The 23,377-nt window shown below is 49.2% G+C and overlaps 1 protein-coding gene across 2 annotated transcripts; it reads left to right on the top strand.

Annotated features, from left to right (window-relative positions):
• Nucleotides 1-206: 206 nt before the first annotated feature.
• TBC1D20 (TBC1 domain family member 20) lies at nt 207-15,427 on the top strand. Of its 2 annotated transcripts, none has more exons than XM_089660209.1 (8): nt 207-362; nt 3,976-4,161; nt 4,246-4,326; nt 7,264-7,450; nt 9,539-9,640; nt 9,727-9,868; nt 12,311-12,498; nt 14,897-15,427. In XM_089660209.1, the coding sequence occupies exons 1-8, from the start codon at nt 338-340 to the stop codon at nt 15,150-15,152; spliced, it is 1,167 nt and encodes a 388-aa protein (XP_089516335.1). In that variant the 5' UTR covers nt 207-337; the 3' UTR covers nt 15,153-15,427. The 2 variants fall into 2 exon arrangements, with proteins under 2 accessions (XP_089516335.1, XP_089516336.1); XM_089660210.1 differs by lacking the exon at nt 207-362 and adding an exon at nt 473-494.
• The last annotated feature ends 7,950 nt before the right edge of the window (nt 15,428-23,377 follow it).

The raw sequence follows: 23,377 nt of genomic DNA on the forward strand, positions 1-23,377 counted from the left end.
ACCAGGGGCATCTCATGGGGCCCCCTACTGACCCCGGGCCCTCAGGCAGTGCCCAAATGCCTAAATGGTCAGTCCGCCCCTGCCTCTCAGCCTTTCTATTCCATCCAGGAAGTTAAAGCAGTCCTTGGGTGGACTTCACTGAGTTGGTAAGTGGGCGTGGTCAATGGGCTGACATTCCCTTCAGGGGGCGGGCCGAGCGGTGGTTACGGGCTCTGCAGCTGGCTCACCGCGCAGGCTCGGGTCTCGTGACATCATCATGAGGCTGCTGTACGGAAGTGTATCCGGGAAGTGGAGCCGGTAACGGGGCCGGTGACTCCACCCCTCGCTCCGTACGAGCATGAGGGCGGAGCCGGGGAAGCACGGTAATACGGGCGGGGCTTGGAGTGTAGTGTTGTGTAGGTGATGGGTGTTCGGTGTACGTTGGATGGAGGGGACTATAGAACCGAACCCGGGAGATGGGCCTTAGAGGCTGTGCAGGGAGAGACAGATGACAGGTACCGGGGTACTACACCGGGACACATCCCAGGTACAGGAGAACTAGAGGGGGGCATATGCCTGCTATGAACAGTACACGGTGACATTGGCCAGATACCGAGGTGACACATGGCGGACACCGGGGTGCCTCGGGCTGACACATGGCGGACACCGGGGTGCCTCGGGGTGACACATGGCGGACACCGGGGTGCCTCGGGGTGACACATGGCGGACACCGGGGTGCCTCGGGGTGACACATGGCGGACACCGGGGTGCCTCGGGCTGACACATGGCGGACACCGGGGTGCCTCGGGCTGACACATGGCGGACACCGGGGTGCCTCGGGGCGACACATGCCGGATACCAGAGCAGTACAGGACAACATGGGGTTTATTTACTAAAGCTGGAGAGTCCAAAATCAGACTCCCTTCTGCATAGAAACCAATCAGCTTCAGTTACAAGCTGATTGGTTTCTATGCAGAAGGGAGTCTGATTTTGGACTCTCCAGCTTTAGTAAATAAACCCCTATATGTCTGGTATTGGGGTTGACACGGGGTGACATATGTTGTATCGTTGGACACTACAGGGTGACGTGTACAGGGTTTCTACAGGTGAAATATGCCAGGTACCTGGGCAACACACAGTATGGCTGGTAGTGGGGTTCTGCAGGGTGACATATGTTGGGTGCCGGGACAATACAGGGTGACATATGTTGGGTGCCGGGACAATACAGGGTGACATATGTTGGGTGCCGGGACAATACAGGGTGACATATGTTGGGTGCCGGGACAATACAGGGTGACATATGTTGGGTGCCGGGACAATACAGGGTGACTTATGCCGGGTATCGGGACAATACAGGGTGACGTATGCTGGGACAATACAGGGTGAAGTGTTGGGTGCCGGGACAATACAGGGTGACTTATGCCGGGTATCGGGACAGTACAGGGTGACGTATGCTGGGACAATACAGGGTGACGTGTTGGGTGCCGGGACAATACAGGGTGACCTATGCCGGGTATCGGGACAATACAGGGTGACCTATGCCGGGTATCGGGACAATACAGGGTGACGTATGCTGGGACAATTCAGGGTGACGTATGGCGGGGATCGGGACAATACAGGGTGACGTATGCTGGGACAAAACTGTGAAGGAGAACAACAAAAGAGAAGCGCACCAACCTTGCGCATTACCTCAGTAACCAAAAATTTATTGAATAAAAGAATGGTACTCACAAACAGCGAATAAAAACAAGCATGTAAGTCCTCAAAGGGACTTTAGAGGCAAGATGCCAATGCGAATCCCATCATGGAGGAAGCCACTCAGTACAGCTGACGCGTTTCGAAGGACATGCCTTCTTCCTCAGAGCTGAGCTGAGCTCTGAGGAAGAAGGCATGTCCTTCGAAACGCGTCAGCTGTACTGAGTGGCTTCCTCCATGATGGGATTCGCATTGGCATCTTGCCTCTAAAGTCCCTTTGAGGACTTACATGCTTGTTTTTATTCGCTGTTTGTGAGTACCATTCTTTTATTCAATAAATTTTTGGTTACTGAGGTAATGCGCAAGGTTGGTGCGCTTCTCTTTTGTTGTTCTCCTTCACAGTTTTGTTTGGGCTTCCCCAGCCTTGATGTGGAGCTGCACGACCTTGTTTATTCCGGTGGTTCTTTTCTCTTTGGAGTTTGATTCCATCTACTCACCACCGGCCTGGGTCCCGGAGCGCAGGAGATATTACATTTGGTATGCTGGGACAATACAGGGTGACGTATGCTGGGGATCGGGACAATACAGGGTGACGTATGCTGGGGATCGGGACAATACAGGGTGACGTATGCTGGGACAATACAGGGTGACGTATGCTGGGACAATACAGGGTGACGTATGCTGGGGATCGGGACAATACAGGGTGACGTATGCTGGGGATCGGGACAATACAGGGTGACGTATGCTGGGGATCGGGACAATACAGGGTGACGTATGCCGGGGATCGGGACAATACAGGGTGACGCATGTTTGGTGCCGGGACAATACAGGGTGACGTATGCTGGGACAATACAGGGTGACGTATGCTGGGACAATACAGGGTGACGTATGCTGGGACAATACAGGGTGACGTATGCTGGGACAATACAGGGTGACGTATGCTGGGACAATACAGGGTGACGTATGCCGGGGATCGGGACAATACAGGGTGACGTATGCCGGGGATCGGGACAATACAGGGTGACGTATGCCGGGGATCGGGACAATACAGGGTGACGTATGCCGGGGATCGGGACAATACAGGGTGACATATGCCGGGGATCGGGACAATACAGGGTGAGGTATGCCGGGGATCGGGACAATACAGGGTGACGTATGCCGGGGACCGGGACAATACAGGGTGACATATGTTGGGTGCCAGGACACTACAGGGTGACGTATGCCGGGTGCCGGGACACTACAGGGTTACGTATGCTGGGACAATACAGGGTGACTTATGCTGGGGACAATACAGGGTGACGTATGCTGGGGACAATACAGGGTGACGTATGCTGGGGACAATACAGGGTGACGTATGCTGGGACAATACAGGGTGACGTGTGCTGTGGACCGGGACTATACAGGGTGACGTGTGCTGGGGACCAGGACAATGCAGGGTGATGTGTGCCGGGACAATGCAGGGTGACATGTGCCGGGGACCAGGACAATGCAGGGTGACGTGTGCCGGATACTGGGCGACGTGTGCTGGGTACTGGGGTTCTGCTGGGCGACCTGTGCCGGGTACTGGGCTTCTGCAGGGTAACGTATGCTGGGCATTAGAGTTCTGCTGGGCGACGTATGCCGGGCATTGGGGTTCTGCAGGGCAACGTGTGCCGGGTACTGGGGTTCTGCTGGGCGACGTATGCTGGGCACTGGGGTTCTGCAGGGCAACGTGTGCCGGGTACTGGGGTTCTGCTGGGCGGCGTATGCTGGGCACTGGGGTACTGCTGGGCGACGTGTGCCGGGCACTGGGGTACTGCTGGGCGACATGTGCCGGGCACTGGGGTACTGCTGGGCAACATGTGCCGGGCACTGGGGTACTGCTGGGCGACATGTGCCGGGCACTGGGGTTCTGCAGGGCGACGTGTGCCGGGCACTGGGGTTCTGCAGGGCGACGTGTTCCGGGCCCTGGGGTTCTGCAGGGTGATGTATGCTGGGCACTGGGGTTCTGCAGGGTGATGTATATTGGGAATCGGGATGCTACAGGATGACATGGCAGGAGTCGCTGAACTATATGTTTTTTTCTTGGGGGGGTTGGTGATTTCTATCCCATTGAGGCGATTTTCTATCACTTACTGTCTCCATACACAGCAGAAAGTGAGAGGAGATCTCTGTGAAGTAAGGAGATGATGTTTTTTGGACAGTCATCCCGGGGATAACCCTTCCCTAACGTACCAATAACTGAATAAGAAAAGCGTTTGGTTTTTGGTAGTTTTATAGCTCAGAAGTGCCTGTTGCTCATGTTGTTTTCTGTGTTATCAGGCAGTGATTTCCGCCGGCGCCGTAAGCTCACCGACATCCAGAAAGCACTGAGCAAGGACCCTCCCGATGTCTCCACCCTGCGGAGGATGGCAATCAGCGAAGGAGGGCTGCTATCTGACGAAATCCGTTGTCAAGTCTGGCCCAGACTCCTCAACGTCAATACCGACGAGCTGCCCCCTCCCCCAGGTACCCCGGCGTAGATTCGCCCAGGTTTTCTTTTTTAGGTGTATGTCGTACATTGCTGATTCACATATAACGTGGTCTGTGCAGGGCCTGAGCTGCGGGTCAACAATAAAGATTACGAACAAGTCTTGCTGGATGTTAGGCGCTCACTGCGAAGATTCCCTCCAGGTAAAGTGTGCGGGTGAATGATGGGGTCTTGGGGAGTGAATGTGTACAACAGGGATGGGGCAGCCTCAGTTCTCCTGACGACTGCCATCCAAATGGCTTTATAATGGAGGGTCAGGGGACCAGAGAGACCTGTACATTGGCAGGTTGGAGAAGAGTACAAAAGAGAATAAAAACAATTATAATATCAGTTTAGCTGATCTCCACTGTTTAAAAAAACAAAAACAACTTTTTTTTTACCTTGTTCACCCCCCACTTCTATGCTGTCCTAGACAAGAATGACGTGATCCTCCAAGACGGTGTCAGGTCCATGTGCTCGTCCTGGAAAAGAACAATAACTCGTGTTTTCCTCCAGGACGTTGATATGGACCTGATGGTCCTGGAGGATTTCTGGATCAGGTAATCACTTGTGTTCTCAATCTCCTGGTGCCTCCTGGGATGCCAATGTCACAGATCCCGGGAGTCATTACTTCCCCCATCTTGAGAACAATATGTAAACAGAGGAGGCGGCAGATCTTGCGCATGCACAGACAGAGCTCTGGTTCTACCTCCCTTTATATACTTTCCTTCATTCATTTAAAAAAAAAAAATAATGCCTTTTGTGATATGTGATGGTATCCCAGGGGACATTACTTTCCTCCATTTCTAGACTAATATGTAAGCAGAGGTAGTGCCAGATCCCTGTCTGTGCATGCGCAGGATCTGGCGCTTCATTATTAGCTCACTGGACGCAAGAACCAGGGAGAGACAGCTGGCTCCTGATGATGTAACAAAAAAAAAAAGTGGTTTAAGAAAAAAAAAAAAAAGATAGTGGCGTGACACAGGACCTGTAAAGGAGAGAGTGGTGCAAGAGGAGGACAAGGCTGGACCTGCTGGGCTTGTAATTATGATGTTTCAGCATACCAAAGCACCAGAGATAGGTGGGAAAACACTCCATTGGGAGGGTGAAGTTCCTCTTTAAAATATCAGTTCTATAATCTAGGATTAGAAATATTTAATACTTGTTACAACGAAATGTAATCCTTTCCATTGACAGAACCAAATGGCTAATCCACAGTACTATTACTATGAGGCTAGAAGGGAAGAATAGCAATAAATGATCAACTCCAGGTCAGGGGCAGACTGACAACTCATGGGGCCTCCGGGCAATAGGGGATCATGGGGCCCCTGTGTCCTTGCGCAAACTCAAAAAAGCCTATGAAATGGGTACCGGGGCATCTCATGGGGCCCCCTACTGACCCCGGGACCTCGGGCAGTGCCCGAGTTTCCAAATGGTCAGTCCGCCTCTGCTCTAGGTAATCTGTAGGGCCCTAGAATATCCCCATCTTCAAGGCTTGTTCACATCAAATGCATTGGGGCTACACTGAAAGCTATTTGCATCTCAGCCCCTGCACCTAGACAAGGCAAAATGTCTTGTTTATTATACTGTCCAATCACACCACAGCTTTGCTCTGGTGTGCGCTGAGAAAAATGCTGCATGCAGCTTGCGTCACAAAGCACCGCAACGCTTTTGGGGTGAAAAGAACGAGTGACGGTTTAATAAAACTGTGAAAATTGCTGGAATCGGTGCATCCGCACTGTCTCCTGGTGCATCCGCACTGTGTCTCCTGGGGCCCATATGTTGAACATGACTCACTGGTTTGAACGAGCCCTAAGGCTTGGTTCACATCTGTGCGGGTGGTGCTGCTGCAGATCCACATGAAAATCCGTGCAGCCGCACCACCCGCACAGAGGTATGCGGACCCGCAGGCGGGTGCCATTAATTCTAATGGTACGCCGCCCGCACTGGAAATCAAAACCGCACTGAGATCCAAGGTTCCCGTGCGGACTGCGGTTTCCAAAGAAGTGCAGGGACTTCTTCCCTGCGAGGCACAGGAGTCCATTCAAATGAATGGGCTCTCGTGCCCGTGCAAAACGCGGCCCGCACGGCCGCATATATGTGAACCAGGTCTAACATAGTTAACTCCCAGCAGGAGGGCAGCTTGGCATGTACATACCTTTTTGATTCAAAACTTAGCAGTCTTTCAATCCAGGCACATGTGCCAGCAAGTGCAAACAGGTCCATGACCCCCAAAGAAGGTAAGCAGTACAGCTTTTTCAATGAACACACCCCCCCATTGCTGCTGATTGGACAGTAAAGGATAAGTATCACATTGATAAGGTCATCTTTCTGCTTCTGTAAACAGGGCAGTGCTGCAAAGCAAGGGGCCCTGAGTGGCTTGGAGTCCTGACCTGCCATGAATCCCATTTCTACTCCAAATTACCTGGCTATTCCTGCTGTCCAGGAAACATTTCGGCTATGTTGAAACTAAAAAGGCCACTTAGGGCTCATTCACATTTGCTTTTGGGGAGGGGGGTCAGTAAAATTTCAGGGTTGAGCAACACTTTTACTGCCCCCAGTAGCTGCACCGGCAGCGGCTGGAGGTGTACACATAATGGAATTTTACCCCCTGTCGCTTTTGTGGAGATCAAAGGGTTAAAGCAGGCTGTTGAGTTGATGATACAACGCCTCCTCACCGCCTGTAATATGCTCTCTTCAGAGACCAAAGCTGTTGTGAACAAGCCCTTAATTTACTTTAATTTCAGGTAAACAGTGGCAGTTACATTTCAGAACCAGTCAGGTGACTCAGTGGTCCTGCTACCGGGATTTCTGCTCTGGTCTCTTTCTTCCTCTGTAAGGAGATTCTTCAGAGTGGTCCTGAAATCCTGCTGTTCCTCTTGTGTTTGCAATTGCGATTTGGCTGGTGCACTGCAACTGCAGGAAAATCAGAAGATAAACCACTCATGTCAGGGCTTTTCAGTTTTAACTGGAGCCTGCCTTTTCAAAATGACTGAAGCTGCCTCATCCTTGCTGTATGTCTTGGTGCTGGGGGGGGGGGGGGTGTGACTGTTGGGGGTTCTTTGCTTTCAATTATGGGGTACTCTGGTTTTGCCTCTCAGGAATGCCTTTAAAGGAACGGGAAGATTTGCAGGAGCAACTGATTGACATCATCCTACAGGTTTTGGCTCGAAATTCCCAGCTGCACTATTACCAGGGATATCACGACATTGTCGTCACTTTCCTGCTGGTGGTGGGTGGGCCGCTGGCCACTCTGCTGGTGGATAAACTGTCCACACATCACCTAAGGTGGGTTCAGGTGCGCCCTGCTGTATTGCTGAGTGACCCCGCACCCCATCGGCCTGCGTAATATCCACATCCTACTCTGTAGTCACTCACCAAACACACAGATGAGATTGACAACTTGTGGAGCTGCAAATTTCCAGCTTGCTAGGGTGGTTGGGACTTGTAGTTCCACAAAGGATGTCAGCTGTGTAAATGTGTTCTATATTAAACAACAACAATGCAGCATCTTGCAAAACTCCCTGCCTTCTGTATCTTTTGATACCTCGGTGATGGAATTGGGTGAAAGGTAAACATGGCATACAGGGGTTGGACAAACCAATGGAAACACTCCATGTTTTGAGGTGACGACATGTTTCGCGTTGAAAGCGGAAAAGATGTAACAGGTGGGAAGCCTCACTTTCCTCATTCACTGCGTATGTTGCTAGTAATACGGAGTCATGTCAGAGCTTACTGAGCTTCAAAGAGGGCAAATTGTTGGTGCCGCTTAGCTGGTGCCCCTGTGACTGAAGTTGCCATTTTTGTTGCCGTGTCGCGAAGTACGGTACCAAAAGGTTATGACGGCGCATACAGTTTCTGGGATGATGAGCATAAAAGTGATCGACATGGTCAACTGACCGAAAGAAACAGGCCATTGCTCATGATTGTGAGCCGGAATCAGAAAACAACTGCTGCAAAAGTAACTGCAGAGCTCAATCCCAGTGTTTCAAAGCCAGTGTCCACAAAAACTGCGGAGGGAACTCCATAAGCAGAACATTCAAGGGTGAGGTGCAACTACCCAATCAGCAGAACATTCAAGGGTGAGGTGCAACTACCCAACTGCTAGTGACCGATATTAATGCTCAGAGGAGGAGAGAGTGTTGCAACACCCATGAATCATGGATTGTCGATCAATGGAAGACTGTAATATGGTCTGATGAATCGAGCGTCACACTGTTCCCAACCACTGGATGTGTTTACGTGTGGCGAACACCGTCCCGAGCTTACGACCAGGACTGTCTTGTGCCAATGGTAAAGCATGGTGGCGGTGCAATCATGGTTTGGGCAGTGATATCTTGGTATTCTGCAGTCCCTTGAAATGTTGAGTCACTGCCAGCGACTATGTACACATTTTGGTCAACCAAGTGTACCCCATGGTGCAGACATTGTTTGCCGAAGACAGCGCCATTTACCAAGACGATGTTGTTCAATCGTGGCTTGATGAGCATGAAGACGAAGTCTCGCACCTTCTTTGGTGTTGTAGTTGCCAGACCTCAATATCATAGAGCCACTGATTCCAACAGCTGGTGTTGTCCAATCGTGATTTGATGAGCATGCAGAGGAAATCTCGCACCTTCCTTGGGCGCTGTAGTCGCCTTAATATCATAGAGCAACTGATTCACACAGCTGGTGTTGTCCAATCGTGGTTTGATGAGCATGCAGACGAAGTCTCGGACCTTCCTTGGGTGCTGTAGGCACCGGACCTCAATATCATAGAGCCACTGATTCACACAGCTGGTGTTGTCCAGTCATGGTTTGATGAGCATGCAGACGAAGTCTCGCACCTTCCTTGGGTGCTGTAGTTGCCAGACCTCAATATCATAGAGCCACTATGGTCAGTTTTGGAGAACAAGGTTCGGGCTTGTTTTCCCCCACCTCTGCGAGCACTGGAATGATTTTTGCATTAAGAGTGGAATCAGATTCCATTATCCACCATTGGAAACTTTTATTCCCAGAAGAATTCAGGTCGTCTTGGATGCCAAAGGCAGTCCAACGCCATATTTGGTAACGATTTAGTTTTTTTACCTGCTGTTTCCATATTTTTGTCCAACCCCTGTTTTTTAAAGATTCTTTACTAATTTGGTGTAAAAAGCATAAAGCTTCTTATTGGTCCTCCTAACCCCTTCTCTGACAAAGGCCAGTCATTAACACCTTTCTCAACAAAAAAAAAAAAAGCTCCTCTAGTCTGTGTAAAGAATTTTATATAGTTTTTTTTATATTTCTATGCCTCTTGTGATGTATTAAACAGCCATCTCCCACCCACTCAGTAGTGGCTGATAGTATTCATCATTGACTCTAAGCATACTTGGCAGACTAACGTGTGTCTTCCAATAGGGACTTCATGGATCCCAGTATGGATAACACCAAACACATTCTCAATTACCTGATGCCTATTATAGAACTGGTGAACCCAGTGCTGCACGACTTCATGCAAAGGTGAGTGTGGCCAGAGTGCCATCCCTCTTAATCATCTGCCATCTTTGTACGTTGGTGTGGCTTACCGTGTCTTCCATTCTTGGCAGGGCGGAGGTGGGCACCATATTTGCCTTGAGCTGGCTCATCACCTGGTTTGGGCACGTCCTATCAGATTTCAGGCATGTGGTGAGGTTGTATGACTTCTTCCTGGCCTGTCACCCGCTCATGCCCATCTACTTTGCTGCTGTGGTAAGGGTCTACTGTGATCTTGGGAAGACCTCGGTGCTACTGCTGTCTAGCCCAGGCACCATTCAAGATTGGGTTGATTACTGATGGCAACTGCCTAACATTCATCATTCCTCAAAAAATCTTGAATTTTGGTTAGATTGTGGTGGGCAGACTCATCCACTGGTCTATAAAGGTTTACTGTAGTTAGGTCTCCCATGTCTACTCATCTGCAGCATTGGGGCTCGACTCTTCCTGTTGAAGAATAAAGGGTTCCACTGTGTAAGAGGTAAACCCAGAAACACCACTATGGCATATTTTGCCAGTGGATTCCCTTTTGATTCTTTGCACTTGCATCCACCTTTAGCTGAAATACCTTTTGGGAGAACTGACCATTTAAAGTAGACCTGAAGTGTAGAAAAAATAGCAGCTCCTGGTCCCTTTATGTTGGGTGCCATGAAACTGGGTAGTCATCTGGTATACAAATTAAGACCAACTGCTTAGGTGAAGACCGTGGCCCCGCTTCCACCCATATCAGAACCTAAAGGATGCCTTTACTTTTATACATTGACACTTTATAAGCACACTCCCTCCAATCCTTTCCCTCTTAGACTGGCCTCTCCAAACTTTCTAAACAAAGGGCCAGTTTACTGTATATTGTACTTGAGAAGAGCTGGACTGTGGCCAGTGGGAGTAACAATGCATCAGGCCTGGTATCCAGGGACAGTGAAAAAATGCCTGTGGATAGTTAGTAGTAGTAGGAGGAATAGTGCCCCATCATTGGTGTCAGTGGGAGGAATAGTGCCCCATCATTGGTGTCAGTGGGAGGAATAGTGCCTCATCATTGGTATCAGTGGGAGGAACAGTCCCCCATCATTGGTATCAGTGGGAGGAATAGTCCCCCATCATTGGTGTCAGTGGGAGGAATAGTCCCCCATCATTGGTGTCAGTGGTATGAATAGTGCCCCATCATTGGTGTCAGTGGAAGGAATAGTCCCCCATCATTGGTGTCAGTGGGAGGAATAGTGTCCCATCATTGGTATCAGTGGGAGGAATAGTGTCCCATCATTGGTATCAGTGGGGGGAATAGTGCCCCATCATTGGTGTCAGTGGGAGGAATAGTCCCCCATCATTGGTGTCAGTGGGAGGAATAGTCCCCCATCATTGGTGTCAGTGGGAGGAATAGTCCCCCATCATTGGTGTCAGTGGGAGGAATAGTCCCCCATCATTGGTGTCAGTGGGAGGAATAGTCCCCCCATCATTGGTGTCAGTGAGAGGAATAGTCCCCCATCATTGGTGTCAGTGGGAGGAATAGTCCCCCATCATTGGTGTCAGTGGGAGGAATAGTCCCCCATCATTGGTGTCAGTGGGAGGAATAGTCCCCCATCATTGGTGTCAGTGGGAGGAATAGTCCCCCATCATTGGTGTCAGTGGGAGGAATAGTCCCCCATCATTGGTGTCAGTGGGAGGAATAGTCCCCCATCATTGTTGTCAGTGGGAGGAATAGTCCCCCATCATTGGTGTCAGTGGGAGGAATAGTCCCCCATCATTGTTGTCAGTGGGAGGAATAGTCCCCCATCATTGTTGTCAGTGGGAGGAATAGTCCCCCATCATTGTTGTCAGTGGGAGGAATAGTCCCCCATCATTGTTGTCAGTGGGAGGAATAGTCCCCCATCATTGGTGTCAGTGGGAGGAATAGTCCCCCATCATTGGTGTCAGTGGGAGGAATAGTCCCCCATCATTGGTGTCAGTGGGAGGAATAGTCCCCCATCATTGGTGTCAGTGGGAGGAATAGTCCCCCATCATTGGTGTCAGTGAGAGGAATAGTCCCCCATCATTGGTGTCAGTGAGAGGAATAGTCCCCCATCATTGGTGTCAGTGGGAGGAATAGTCCCCCATCATTGGTGTCAGTGGGAGGAATAGTGCCCCATCATTGGTGTCAGTGGGAGGAATAGTGCCCCATCATTGGTGTCAGTGGGAGGAATAGTGCCCCATCATTGGTGTCAGTGGGAGGAATAGTGCCCCATCATTGGTGTCAGTGGGAGGAATAGTGCCCCATCATTGGTGTCAGTGGGAGGAATAGTGCCCCATCATTGGTGTCAGTGGGAGGAATAGTGCCCCATCATTGGTGTCAGTGGGAGGAATAGTGCCCCATCATTGGTGTCAGTGAGAGGAATAGTGCCCCATCATTGGTGTCAGTGGGAGGAATAGTGCCCCATCATTGGTGTCAGTGGGAGGAATAGTGCCCCATCATCGGTGTCACTGAGAGATATAGTGCCCCATCATCGGTGTCAATGGGAGGAATAGACCGCATTTTGAAAACCACTGCTCTAAGATATTGGTATAGCAGGGCTTCCACACATTGAGGCAGACATTTGGATGTTCTGGGTGACAATATGATTGACCAACACAAGAAGTTATTTGTGGCTTGTTGACTAAAGAGGTGCCCCGTGTCATTTTCTGCAGATTGTGCTGCACAGAGAGGAAGAGGTACTAGAGTGTGACTGTGACATGGCCTCCGTACACCATCTGTTGTCACAAATCCCACAAGATCTGCCCTATGAGACTCTCATCAGCAGAGCGGGCGACCTCTTTGTTCAGTTTCCACCTTCTGAGCTGTCTAGGGAAGCTGCCCAGCAGCACCAGGCTGAAAGGTAAGTGTGGGAACCATCTTGGTTCAATAATGTCACTTCCTGCTAATGGATGGTCAGTCCACCATATGGCAAAATTTCACATGTAGGCAGAGTCCTGTCATCTGAAGTGGGGAGGGAGGATTCACACATCAAGATCTCCTCACTGTAGAGCCCACCATGGTATCTCACCCCTATTACATCCAGGGTGTTCCCACATCTCTAGCTCTCTGGTTCTTGGCTATATGTATGGTATCTGAGCTACATGGAGCGCCTCTGCTAGTGAATTCATCATAGTCTAGAGATTTAGTAAATAACAACCCACATATGAAATGGGTATTGGATAATTTTGGTTTGAAATCCCCTGGTTTACCTTCAAAGTGAAAACACTAATTCTGCTGGGAACAATCTTAAAGAGTACCTGTCATTATGATTGGCGGGTCAACAGCTAGTTTTCTGTATCTGTAGCATTTTAAAGGGAACACAAAGGGAGCTGAGTGTGCGTATTGCAGAGATGTAGTATTTCGTTTTTTGGGGTAATTTTGCCGAGACATGCACTTCAAAGTACAGTTCTGTTGCAGTTGTCAGTGTTAAGTTAACAACACCCCAAAAATGGGCCACAAAATGCAGTGTGTTTGGCTGAATTGGATCGCCTGGATGTTCATATTCCAGTGAAGCAAAAATAAAAGGTGCGGGGGCGTGCGTTTTGAGGCCAGTCAAAATGAATGGGCGGAAATGGCACTGCAAAGAATCACATGTGATTTGTACTGGAATGCGGTGTGATTCCTCTCTGAATCACATGCGGTTCCCAGCACCGCATCAGTGCGAGGCAGGACATTCATTCCAGTGCATTTTTGATGTGTTCCAGTATAGTTCAGTGCAGAAAGAATGCAATATGTTCTACTTTTTTTTTTTCTGGAACTGACCTCACTGGTGTGAACTGTGCCATTGGAAAACATACAACCTATTATCCATGTGTTTTTGATGCAAAAAAAAATGCACTGGATTGTATGTGGTGTTAACGAGCCCTAAGGTCCCATGTACACAGGACACTTCTGAACGATGGAAACTGACTGCTGGAAAACTTGGTTAAAAAACATCTGTTTAGTCGTGTTGGCATACCGCGTTTAGAAGCGTTTTTTAACCTCTTCACGCCGGCCACTCACAAATGTGCGGCCTCCCGGCGTCGGGGCCTAGATGCAGAGCGGCTGCACATTTGCGTACAGGTAAGAAAAAACATATGTGCTGAGAGCACGCACATGTCCGGTACTCACGGAAAGGTCCCAGTCTCCTCTTTCGATCAGGACCTTTCCCAATCATGTGACATCACGGCGGTCACATGATCTATATACCCTGCTCCACCCGTCCCGCCTTCTGAAACTCTTAAAGGTCCGGGAGGCGCCGGTGTGAAGGGGTTAAAGATAACCTCAGGAGCGGACTAACCATTCGAGAACTCGGGCACTGCCCGAGGGCCCGGGGTCAGTAGGGGGCCCCATGAAATGCCCCTGGTACCTTTTTATAGGCTTTTTTGAGTGTGAGCGAGGAAACGGGCCCCATGAGTTGTCAGTCCACCCCTGCTCAGGAGACCTTCCAAAATGCCCAGAATGCACTTAAAAATAGTAAAACATTAACTATTTCAGACATTTTGAGAGCAATAGAGAGAGCAGAAGCAGAGAGAGCAGTATGTGTTGAGATTAGCTGTCTTTTTTTTTGTGGTGTTTGGATGTGTTCCGGCTCATTTCTGTGCAGAAATGATTGCAGCGGTGTCTAACATATTTTTTTTCATGCAAAACCTCAAAGTATGGTGTACCGGGTCCATTTGAGTACCTGGAAAACGCTTTGCATGCATTTTTCATGATGATAAAAAAAGGCTCTGGACAGCATCTGGAAATGGAAGAGTAAAAAATAAAATTTCAAACGCAATCGCCTATAAACGCTGATAAAATCTACTGCTGAACGCAAGTTTTCTGCGTTCAAAAAAAACGACTGTAAACTCAACTGCCTGTAAATGACGATGTGTACATGGACACATAGGAAAACATTAGGGAGAGTTCAGGGGCTGCTGAACAAAACGCTGAACAGCTCCTGAACAGGGGCGGACTGACCATTTGGAAACTCGGGCACTGCCCGAGGGCCTGGGGTCAGAAGGGGGTGCCATGAGATGCCCCTGGTACCTTTTTTTCATAGGTTTTTTTGAGTTTGGGCAAGGACACAGGGGCCCCATGATCCCCGATTGCCCGGGGGCCCAATGAGTTGTCAGTCCGCCCCTGCTCCTGAACGTCAGTTTATCAGCTGCAGCGTACATGAGCCCTAAGACTCTGGATCTGCCTGGAATGTATTTGGTGAATGTACACCAAAGATCAGTTGGGATGTAATATGTTGTGTAGATTGGCCTCTAACCTGCATCTCTTTCTTCCTCCAGGACGGCAGTCTCCACCTTTAAAGACTTTGAGCTGGCATCCACACAACAGCGGCCAGATATGGTCCTTCGGCGCCGTTTTAGAGACTCTGTCCGTCCAGAGCACGCAGCCAAGTCCATCCTAACCAAACCCCGCACTAACAGACTGGTGAAGCTGGCGGTCATGGGACTGACGGTGGCTCTGGGGGCCGCTGCTTTAGCAGTAGTGAAGAGCGCGTTGGAGTGGGCACCCAAATTTGAACTGCAGATTTTCCCATGACAGAATGGATCATCGCACAGAGGGGTGGATGAAAGTGCCTTTGTCCCCTCCTAGTTCCTCATTTTAATGTGGTCTTCTACCCAACACATGTCACTATCTGCCACTATGAACTCTTGATGCGGACATCCGAGTGCTTGTATTACCGAAGCTGCTACAAGGCGCAACACAGGCACGGTTCTACGCTTCCAGTGACGGGCAGAGGAGGTCGTCACGATATTAACCTGTGTATATCTGTACAGAATTCTGATTCACTTTATGATAAATATTTAACACCACCTCCAGGTGTCCTTTTTGTGCCTCCCCATTCCATTTACTTACCTCTTCCTCTATTACTTTGTATGCCAAGTCTAAAAAATCTCATATATATCCTGATATCAGAGTAGCTGTCCCCCCCCCCTGATCATACGTCAGGTTATGGTGGTTGCTGGAGAGTTAAACCAACGCTTTGCTCTGTCTCTTGGGGACTATCAGTGAGATCTCTCCCCTGCGTCCCCAGGTCTGTACACTCGCTGTGCCCATTATGAGGGGTTCCCTCCATCCTTGTGCTGAGTTCCCAGATCTGTACACCTGCTGTGCCCTAGAGGAACTTGAGTAGATTGCAGAGTCCTGACCTCCACCCGATAGAACACCTTTGGGATGAATTAGAGCGGAGACTGTGAGCCAGGCCTCCTCCCCCGACATCAGTGCCTGACCTGACAAATGTGCTTCTGGAAGAATGGTCCAACCTTCCCATAGACACCCTCCTAAACCTTGTGGACGGCCTTCCCAGAAGAGTTTAAGCTGTTATAGCTGCAAAGAACGGGGCCAACTCAATATTGAACCCTATGGACTGGGAGGCCATTAAAGGTCATGTGTGTAAAGGCAGGCAGTCCAATATATTTGGCAATATAATATATATTTTTTGTGTTCTAAACAAAAGAGCAAAAAATTTGAAGAAAGAAAGGTTTTCTTTGTTTCAAACGGGTAATTTTTCTCCTTCGGTGATGTGCATTGATGAGGCTGCACTGATAGGTGGCACTAATGGACAGCACTGATGGGTGGCACTGACTGATGGCACTGCTGGACACTGATGGGTGGCACTGACCGATGGCACTGCTGGACACTGATGGGTGGCACTGACTGATGGCACTGATGGGCAGCACTAATGGGTGGCACTGACAGCACTGCTGGACACTGGATGGCACAGGTGCGCTAGGGTGACAGTATGTAAAAAAAAAAAAATCCCTGGGAGCACGCAGCACCGCGATCCTGTGCCCGCTGTGTCCTCCGGACACAGTGGAACACCAATCGTCGGACGGGACCTCTGTGCGAGGTCCCGATCATGTGATCACAGATTGGCCAATCAGTGATCACATGCAGAGTAGTAAGCAAGATGTCACTTGTGACATCATTGCTTACTACGTGTGAAATCTGAATGACCACAGAGATCACATGGTACAGGGCTATTCACAACAGCCTTGTACCATGTGACAAGCTGTGACCAATCACAGCTCACACAGTAGTTCTCAATGGCTGCAAGAATGCAGCTAGAGAGAAGGAGAAATGATTACTTTTACATCCTATATGGGTGTAAAAGCAATCGGTGTAAAAAAAAAAAAAAAAAAAAAAATCTTCATCACCCCCCATAAGTAGTGCAGTGTTACCATGGTGACACTGTACTGCTAGGGTGACAGTATGTAAAAAAAAATAATATAAAAAAAAGTTTAAAAATTATAATTTTTGGTTATAAACTAATTTGGGTTATTATTTTTTTTTTACTAAAAATATAACGGAAGAAATTTTGGCCAAGATTTATGATGAAATACTATTTATTTGCAAAATTTTATAAGAAAAACTTTTTTTCCCAAACTTTTTAATTTACATAGCAAAAAAAATAAAAATCCCCGTGGTGAATAAATACCACCAAAATTAAGCTTTATCTGTCTCAAAAAAATGCTAAAAATTCATATGGGTACAGTGTTGCATGACCGCGCAATTGTCATTCAAAGTGTGATAGCGCTGAAAGCTGAAAATTGGCCTGGACAGGAAGGGGGTAAAAGTGTCCGGACTGGAGGGGGGGGGGGAAAGTGTCCGGACTGGAAGTGGTTAAATCTGCCTAGCATCAAAAAAGCAAAACGCACCAAAAAACACACTGTAGAAGTGGATCAAAAGCAAACTGCATAGGTTTGATCCTAGCCTTAAAGGGATGAGGTGGCAACCCTAGATCTACATCTGCAAGCGCAGTCCAGCGAATACCTGCATGCAGCCTTATCGTTGCTACGGACGGTTGCATGCTGCAGCTTTGTCTTCTGGGCGTGGAAATACGCCTGCGATGTACATTGTCTGTCCTCATGCACCCATGTGCTCTGACAAACCTCTCTGCACTATTATAATGGTGCAGAAAACTGGAGCGAGTGGCGTGCCCCATGCCTACAAGGCCTGTTTCAGGTCTGTCTGCAGCACCTGCACTACTTTCTATTTTGTTCTGAATTCCGCACCTAATTAAAGGACGCCTATAGGCCCAGCATACACTTTCATTTTATACCATCAGCATTGTGATAGTCATACAAATGATAAATATTTTGATAATCCAATGCCAGGTCCCATCCAGTGATGGCTTATTACGAGTTATGGAAGTGTATGAAGCTCTCTGCCATGACCACAATGGCTGCATGAGCTGTGTAGAGGGAAGTGGTCATTTGCGCACCTTTTTGTTTTGTGTTCTTTTGTTTCCTCAGAGTCTCAGATGTTATCTAATCTGAAGACATAGCAGCAGGGTGGCCTTGTACCAGACATATGCAGCTCAAATGTCAGCCGATTCCTGCTGAATCTGCCAAATTCTTACCTTGCATGGCCCTGTCAATGCCATCCAGCTGGGCAAGCTTCCATCTGAAAATGAGGAACTGTCTGGAAGTTCTCAGTCGGACAGTGTCTGCAGCCACGCAGATGCAGCCAGTGTCCTCCATCTCAAAAGACTGGGGCTTCAGCATGGGCACCCTGCAGTTACACAACAAACTGATGCTGTGTTCTGACACCTTTATTTATTTCAGGTACTTATATAGCGTCGTCATTGTACGCAGCACTTTACATATATATTGTACATTCACATCAGTCCCTAACCCTCAAGGGGCGTACAATCTAAGGTCCCTAACCCTCAAGGGGCGTACAATCTAAGGTCCCTAACCCTCAAGGGGCGTACAATCTAAGGTCCCTAACCCTCAAGGGGCGTACAATCTAAGGTCCCTAACTCTCAAGGGGCGTACAATCTAAGGTCCCTAACCCTCAAGGGGTGTACAATCTAAGGTCCCTAACCCTCAAGGGGGGTACAGTCTAAGGTCCATAACCCTCAAGGGGCGTACAATCTAAGGTCCATAACCCTCAAGGGGCGTACAATCTAAGGTCCCTAACCCTCAAGGGGCGTACAATCTAAGGTCCCTAACCCTCAAGGGGTGTACAATCTAAGGTCCCTAACCCTCAAGGGGGGTACAGTCTAAGGTCCATAACCCTCAAGGGGCGTACAATCTAAGGTCCCTAACCCTCAAGGGGCGTACAATCTAAGGTCCCTAACCCTCAAGGGGCGTACAATCTAAGGTCCCTAACCCTCAAGGGGCGTACAATCTAAGGTCCCTAACTCTCAAGGGGCGTACAATCTAAGGTCCCTAACCCTCAAGGGGTGTACAATCTAAGGTCCCTAACCCTCAAGGGGGGTACAGTCTAAGGTCCATAACCCTCAAGGGGCGTACAATCTAAGGTCCATAACCCTCAAGGGTCGTACAATCTAAGGTCCTTAACCCTCAAGGGGCGTACAATCTAAGGTCCCTATTCCTCAAGGGGCATACAATCTAAGGTCCTTAACCTTCAAGGGGTGTACAATCTAAGGTCCTTAACCCTCAAGGGGCGTACAATCTAAGGTCCCTAACTCTCAAGGGGCGTACAATCTAAGGTCCCTAACCCTCAAGGGGCGTACAATCTAAGGTCCCTAACCCTCAAGGGTCGTACAATCTAAGGTCCCTAACCCTCAAGGGGGGTACAGTCTAAGGTCCATAACCCTCAAGGGGCGTACAATCTAAGGTCCATAACCCTCAAGGGTCGTACAATCTAAGGTCCTTAACCCTCAAGGGGCGTACAATCTAAGGTCCCTATTCCTCAAGGGGCATACAATCTAAGGTCCTTAACCTTCAAGGGGTGTACAATCTAAGGTCCTTAACCCTCAAGGGGCGTACAATCTAAGGTTCCTAACCCTCAAGAGGCGTACAATCTAAGGTCCCTAACCCTCAAGGGGCGTACAATCTAAGGTCCCTAACCCTCAAGGGGCGTACAATCTAAGGGCCGTAACCCTCAAGGGGCGTACAATCTAAGGTCCCTAACCCTCAAGGGGCGTACAATCTAAGGTCCCTAACCCTCAAGGAGCGTACAATCTAAGGTCCCTAACTCACATTCATACATACACATACTAGGGCCAATTTACACAGGAGCCAATTCACCCACCAGCATGTCTTTGGAGTGTGGGAGGAAACCCACGCAGGCACAGGGAGAACATGCAAACTCCAGTCAGGTGGTGCCGTGGCTGTAATTCAAATCGGCAACCCGAGTACTGCTAAGTGGAAGTGATAACCATTAAGCCACTGTGCTGCCCATAGCACCTCAATCTTTCTGAGATCCTCCTGTGAGCTGCTGGACATCTCCCCTTTCTATCAGAACCAGCAGCAACTTGAACTCCAGTAGCTCTTCTGTTGGGTTGGACTACTCAGGCCCGCCTTCCTTCCCCATGTCCAGTAATGAGCCTGGGCTTGTCTCTGGTTCTCCCTTTTTCCCTCCTTGGACCACCTTTGGCACTGCAGACCGGGAACATCCCACAAGAGCTGCAGTTTTGGAGGTTCTCTGACCCACTCTGGTAGCCATTACAAGTTGCTCAAATTCTTACGCTTGCCCTTTTGTCCTGCTTTCAACACCTCAACTTCAGGGACCACATGTTCACTCACTGCCTAATACACTCACTGGTTGCTTTATTAGGTACACCTTTCTAGTACCGGGTTGGACCCCCTTTTGCCTTCAGAACTGCCTTCATTCTTCATGGCATAGATTCAACAAGGTGTTGGAAACATTCCACTGAGATTGTGGTCCATATTGACATGAGTTACTGTTGCCTTTCTATCATCTTGAAGCAGTCTGCCCATTCTCCGACACCAACAAGGTTTTCTCGTCCACATAACTGCCACTCACTGGATATTTTCTCTTTTTCTGACCATTCTCTGTAAACTCTAGAGATGGTTGTGCGTGAAAATCCCAGAAGATCAGCAGTTTTTGAAATACTCAGACCAGCCCGTCTGCCACCAACAATCATGCCACGTTCCAAGTCACTTAAATCCCCTTTCTTCCCCATTTTGACGCTTGGTTTGATCTTCACCATGTCTAGATGCCTAAATGCATTGAGTTGCTGCCATGTGATTGGCTGATTAGCAATTTGTGCTACCAAGCGATTAACCCCTTTGCGCTGGCACCTCCAGGCCCTTTAAGAGCTTCAGAATTCGGGAGGTGGGGTGGGGTTTTAGGGTCATGTGACCACCGTGATTTGCTGTCACATGATCGGAAAAGGTCCTGCTCGCAAGGGGAGATCAGGACCTTTCCGTGAGTCATGGACATATGTTCCTTATTACGTCTGGACTACTGCAACTCCCTTCTCACCTCATCGCAGACTATCCCCGCTTCAGTCTATCCTGAACTCAGCGGCCAGACTCATCCACCTTACCAACCGCTCCGCTTCTGCCACCCCCCTCTGTCATTCCCTCCACTGGCTCCCGATTGCCCAACGTATTCAATTCAAACTACTAACACAGACATACAAAGCCATTCATAATGCTGCCCCGAACTACCTCACCGACCAGATACCCAAATACCACCCAACCCGTAATCATCGCTCCTCACAAGACCTCATACTTTCTAGCTCCCTGGTCTCCACCTCCCACGCCCGACTACAGGACTTCTCCAGGACTTGCCCCATCCTCTGGAACTCACTACCCCAATCCATCAGACTGTCACCTACCCTCCTCACCTTTAGGCGCACCCTGAAAACCCATCTCTTCAGGGAAGCCTACCCCGCCCTCACCTAACAGCCAATCTCCTCCACTCCTCCTACCACTCCATCCCCCACAGCCACTTCCTCCTGTACCTCTATCCCCTCCCTCCTAGATTGTAAGCTCGAAAGAGCAGGGCCCTCGAACCCCTCGTGTATTGTCTCATGTTCTGCCCCCACTATAATGTACAGCGCTGAGCAAACCTTTTAGCGATATATAAATACTGTATAATAATAATAATATGTGCTGGGAGCGCGCAGGGCACATATGTATTTTCAAACGGTTTGCAAATATGAGGCCCCTTGGTGTCAAGGCCCAGATGCTGAGAGGCCGCATATTTGCGTGCGCTCGGTGTCTAGGGGACCTAATAAAGAGGCCGGTGGGTGTATATCCCACCCACTATCAGATGTCATTGTCATGAGATAATAGGTGTTATTCACTTGTCAGTGGTCGTAAAGTTATGGCTGATCCGTACAGCGACAAAAATCTATCTTCACATTTTCTTTCAACCTTTTGGAGGTTCTACGCTCAGGGCGAATTCACACCATAATGCAGAGGTGCCAGAGCGATTCACGGCTCCCACAGCTCTGCCTTCCGGCAGTAGGGGGCAGTGTGGTGTGCGATTCAGTGCATCACAGATCAAATGTACATATTTGCCAGCACACCAGATTGTGAAAAACGTCCAAATATTTATTGAAGAATGATCACTTCACAGAAGACAACGTTTTGAGGCCCCGCAGGACCCCTTCATCGGTCACGTGATCACATGCCTGACGAAGGGGTTCTGCGCAACTGTGATCGTTCTTCAATAAATATTTGGACGTTTTTCACAATCTGTGGAGATAAAAGCTGAGATAAAATGCAGCATGTCTGTGAAGTGATTGGGACACGTAGACAATTATTTCCTTCATGTCCCTGCAGTGAAGGAGGTTTAATGCTGCATTAAAACATTTGTCACCGCAGATGGTGTGAATTAGCCATTAGAGGCTTCATTTTGTGCTGCCAGCCTAACATATTGCAGACTTTGGGAGATGTCCAGCAGCTCACAGGAGGATCTCAGCAATGTGATGATGATATGGGCAGCACAGTGGCTCAATGGTTAGCACTTCCGCCTGGCAGTACTAGGGACGCTGGTTTGAATTACAGCCACGGCACCACCTGCCTGGAGTTTACATGTTCTCCCTGTGCCTGTGTGGGTTTCCTCCCACACCCCAAAGTCATGCTAGTAGGTTAATTGTCTCCTGTCTAAATTGTCCCATGTATGTATGAATGTGTTATGGACCTTAGATTGTACGCCCCTTGAGGGTTATTAGATTGTACCCCCCTTGAGGGTTAGGGACCTTAGATTGTACGCCCCTTGAGGGTTAGGGACCTTAGATTGTACGCCCCTTGAGGGTTAGGGACCTTAGATTGTACGCCCCTTGAGGATTAGGGACCTTAGATTGTACGCCCCTTGAGGGTTAGGGACCTTAGATTGTGTGCCCCTTGAGGGTTAGGGACCTTAGATTGTACGCCCCTTGAGGGTTAGGGACCTTAGATTGTACACCCCTTGAGGGTTAGGGACCTTAGATTGTACATCCCTTGAGGGTTAGAGACCTTAGATTGTACGCCCCTTGAGGGTTAGGGACCTTAGATTGTACGCTCCTTGAGGGTTAGGGACCTTGGATTGTACACCCCTTGAGGGTCAGGGACTGATGTGAATGTACAATATATATGTAAAGCGCTGTGGAAATTGACGGCGCTATAGAAGTACCTGAAATAAATAATGATGATTCATAGTCCAAAGAGCAGGCAGTTGATACAGGAGGCAATTTGCTTTTGCTCCTTAACTGTCCTGTCACTGACTGGGAGCAGGTCGATGATAGTTCAGGCCAGGGGTGGACTGACCATTCGGGCACTGCCTGAGGGCCCGGGGTCAGTAGGGGGCCCCATGAGATGCCCCTGGTACCTTTCATAGGCTTTTTTGGGTGTGGTTTGAGGGTGGGTGAGGATACAGGGGCCCCATGGTCCCCTATTGCCCGGGGGCCCCATGAGTTGTCAGTCCACCCCTGGTCCGGGTTCAGAGAAATAGGGTTGAATGATGCTGGCCCTCATTCCACTCAGAAGACCGAGGACATCTAGTGACAGAAAAGAAGTACAGCAGGGGGGCAGTTCCACATTACCAGTGAGTAT

Source organism: Staurois parvus, unplaced genomic scaffold (genome assembly GCF_062004578.1).
Source record: "Staurois parvus isolate SC_StPar_1 unplaced genomic scaffold, SC_StPar_1.0 ptg001214l, whole genome shotgun sequence".
NCBI lineage: Eukaryota > Metazoa > Chordata > Amphibia > Anura > Ranidae > Staurois > Staurois parvus.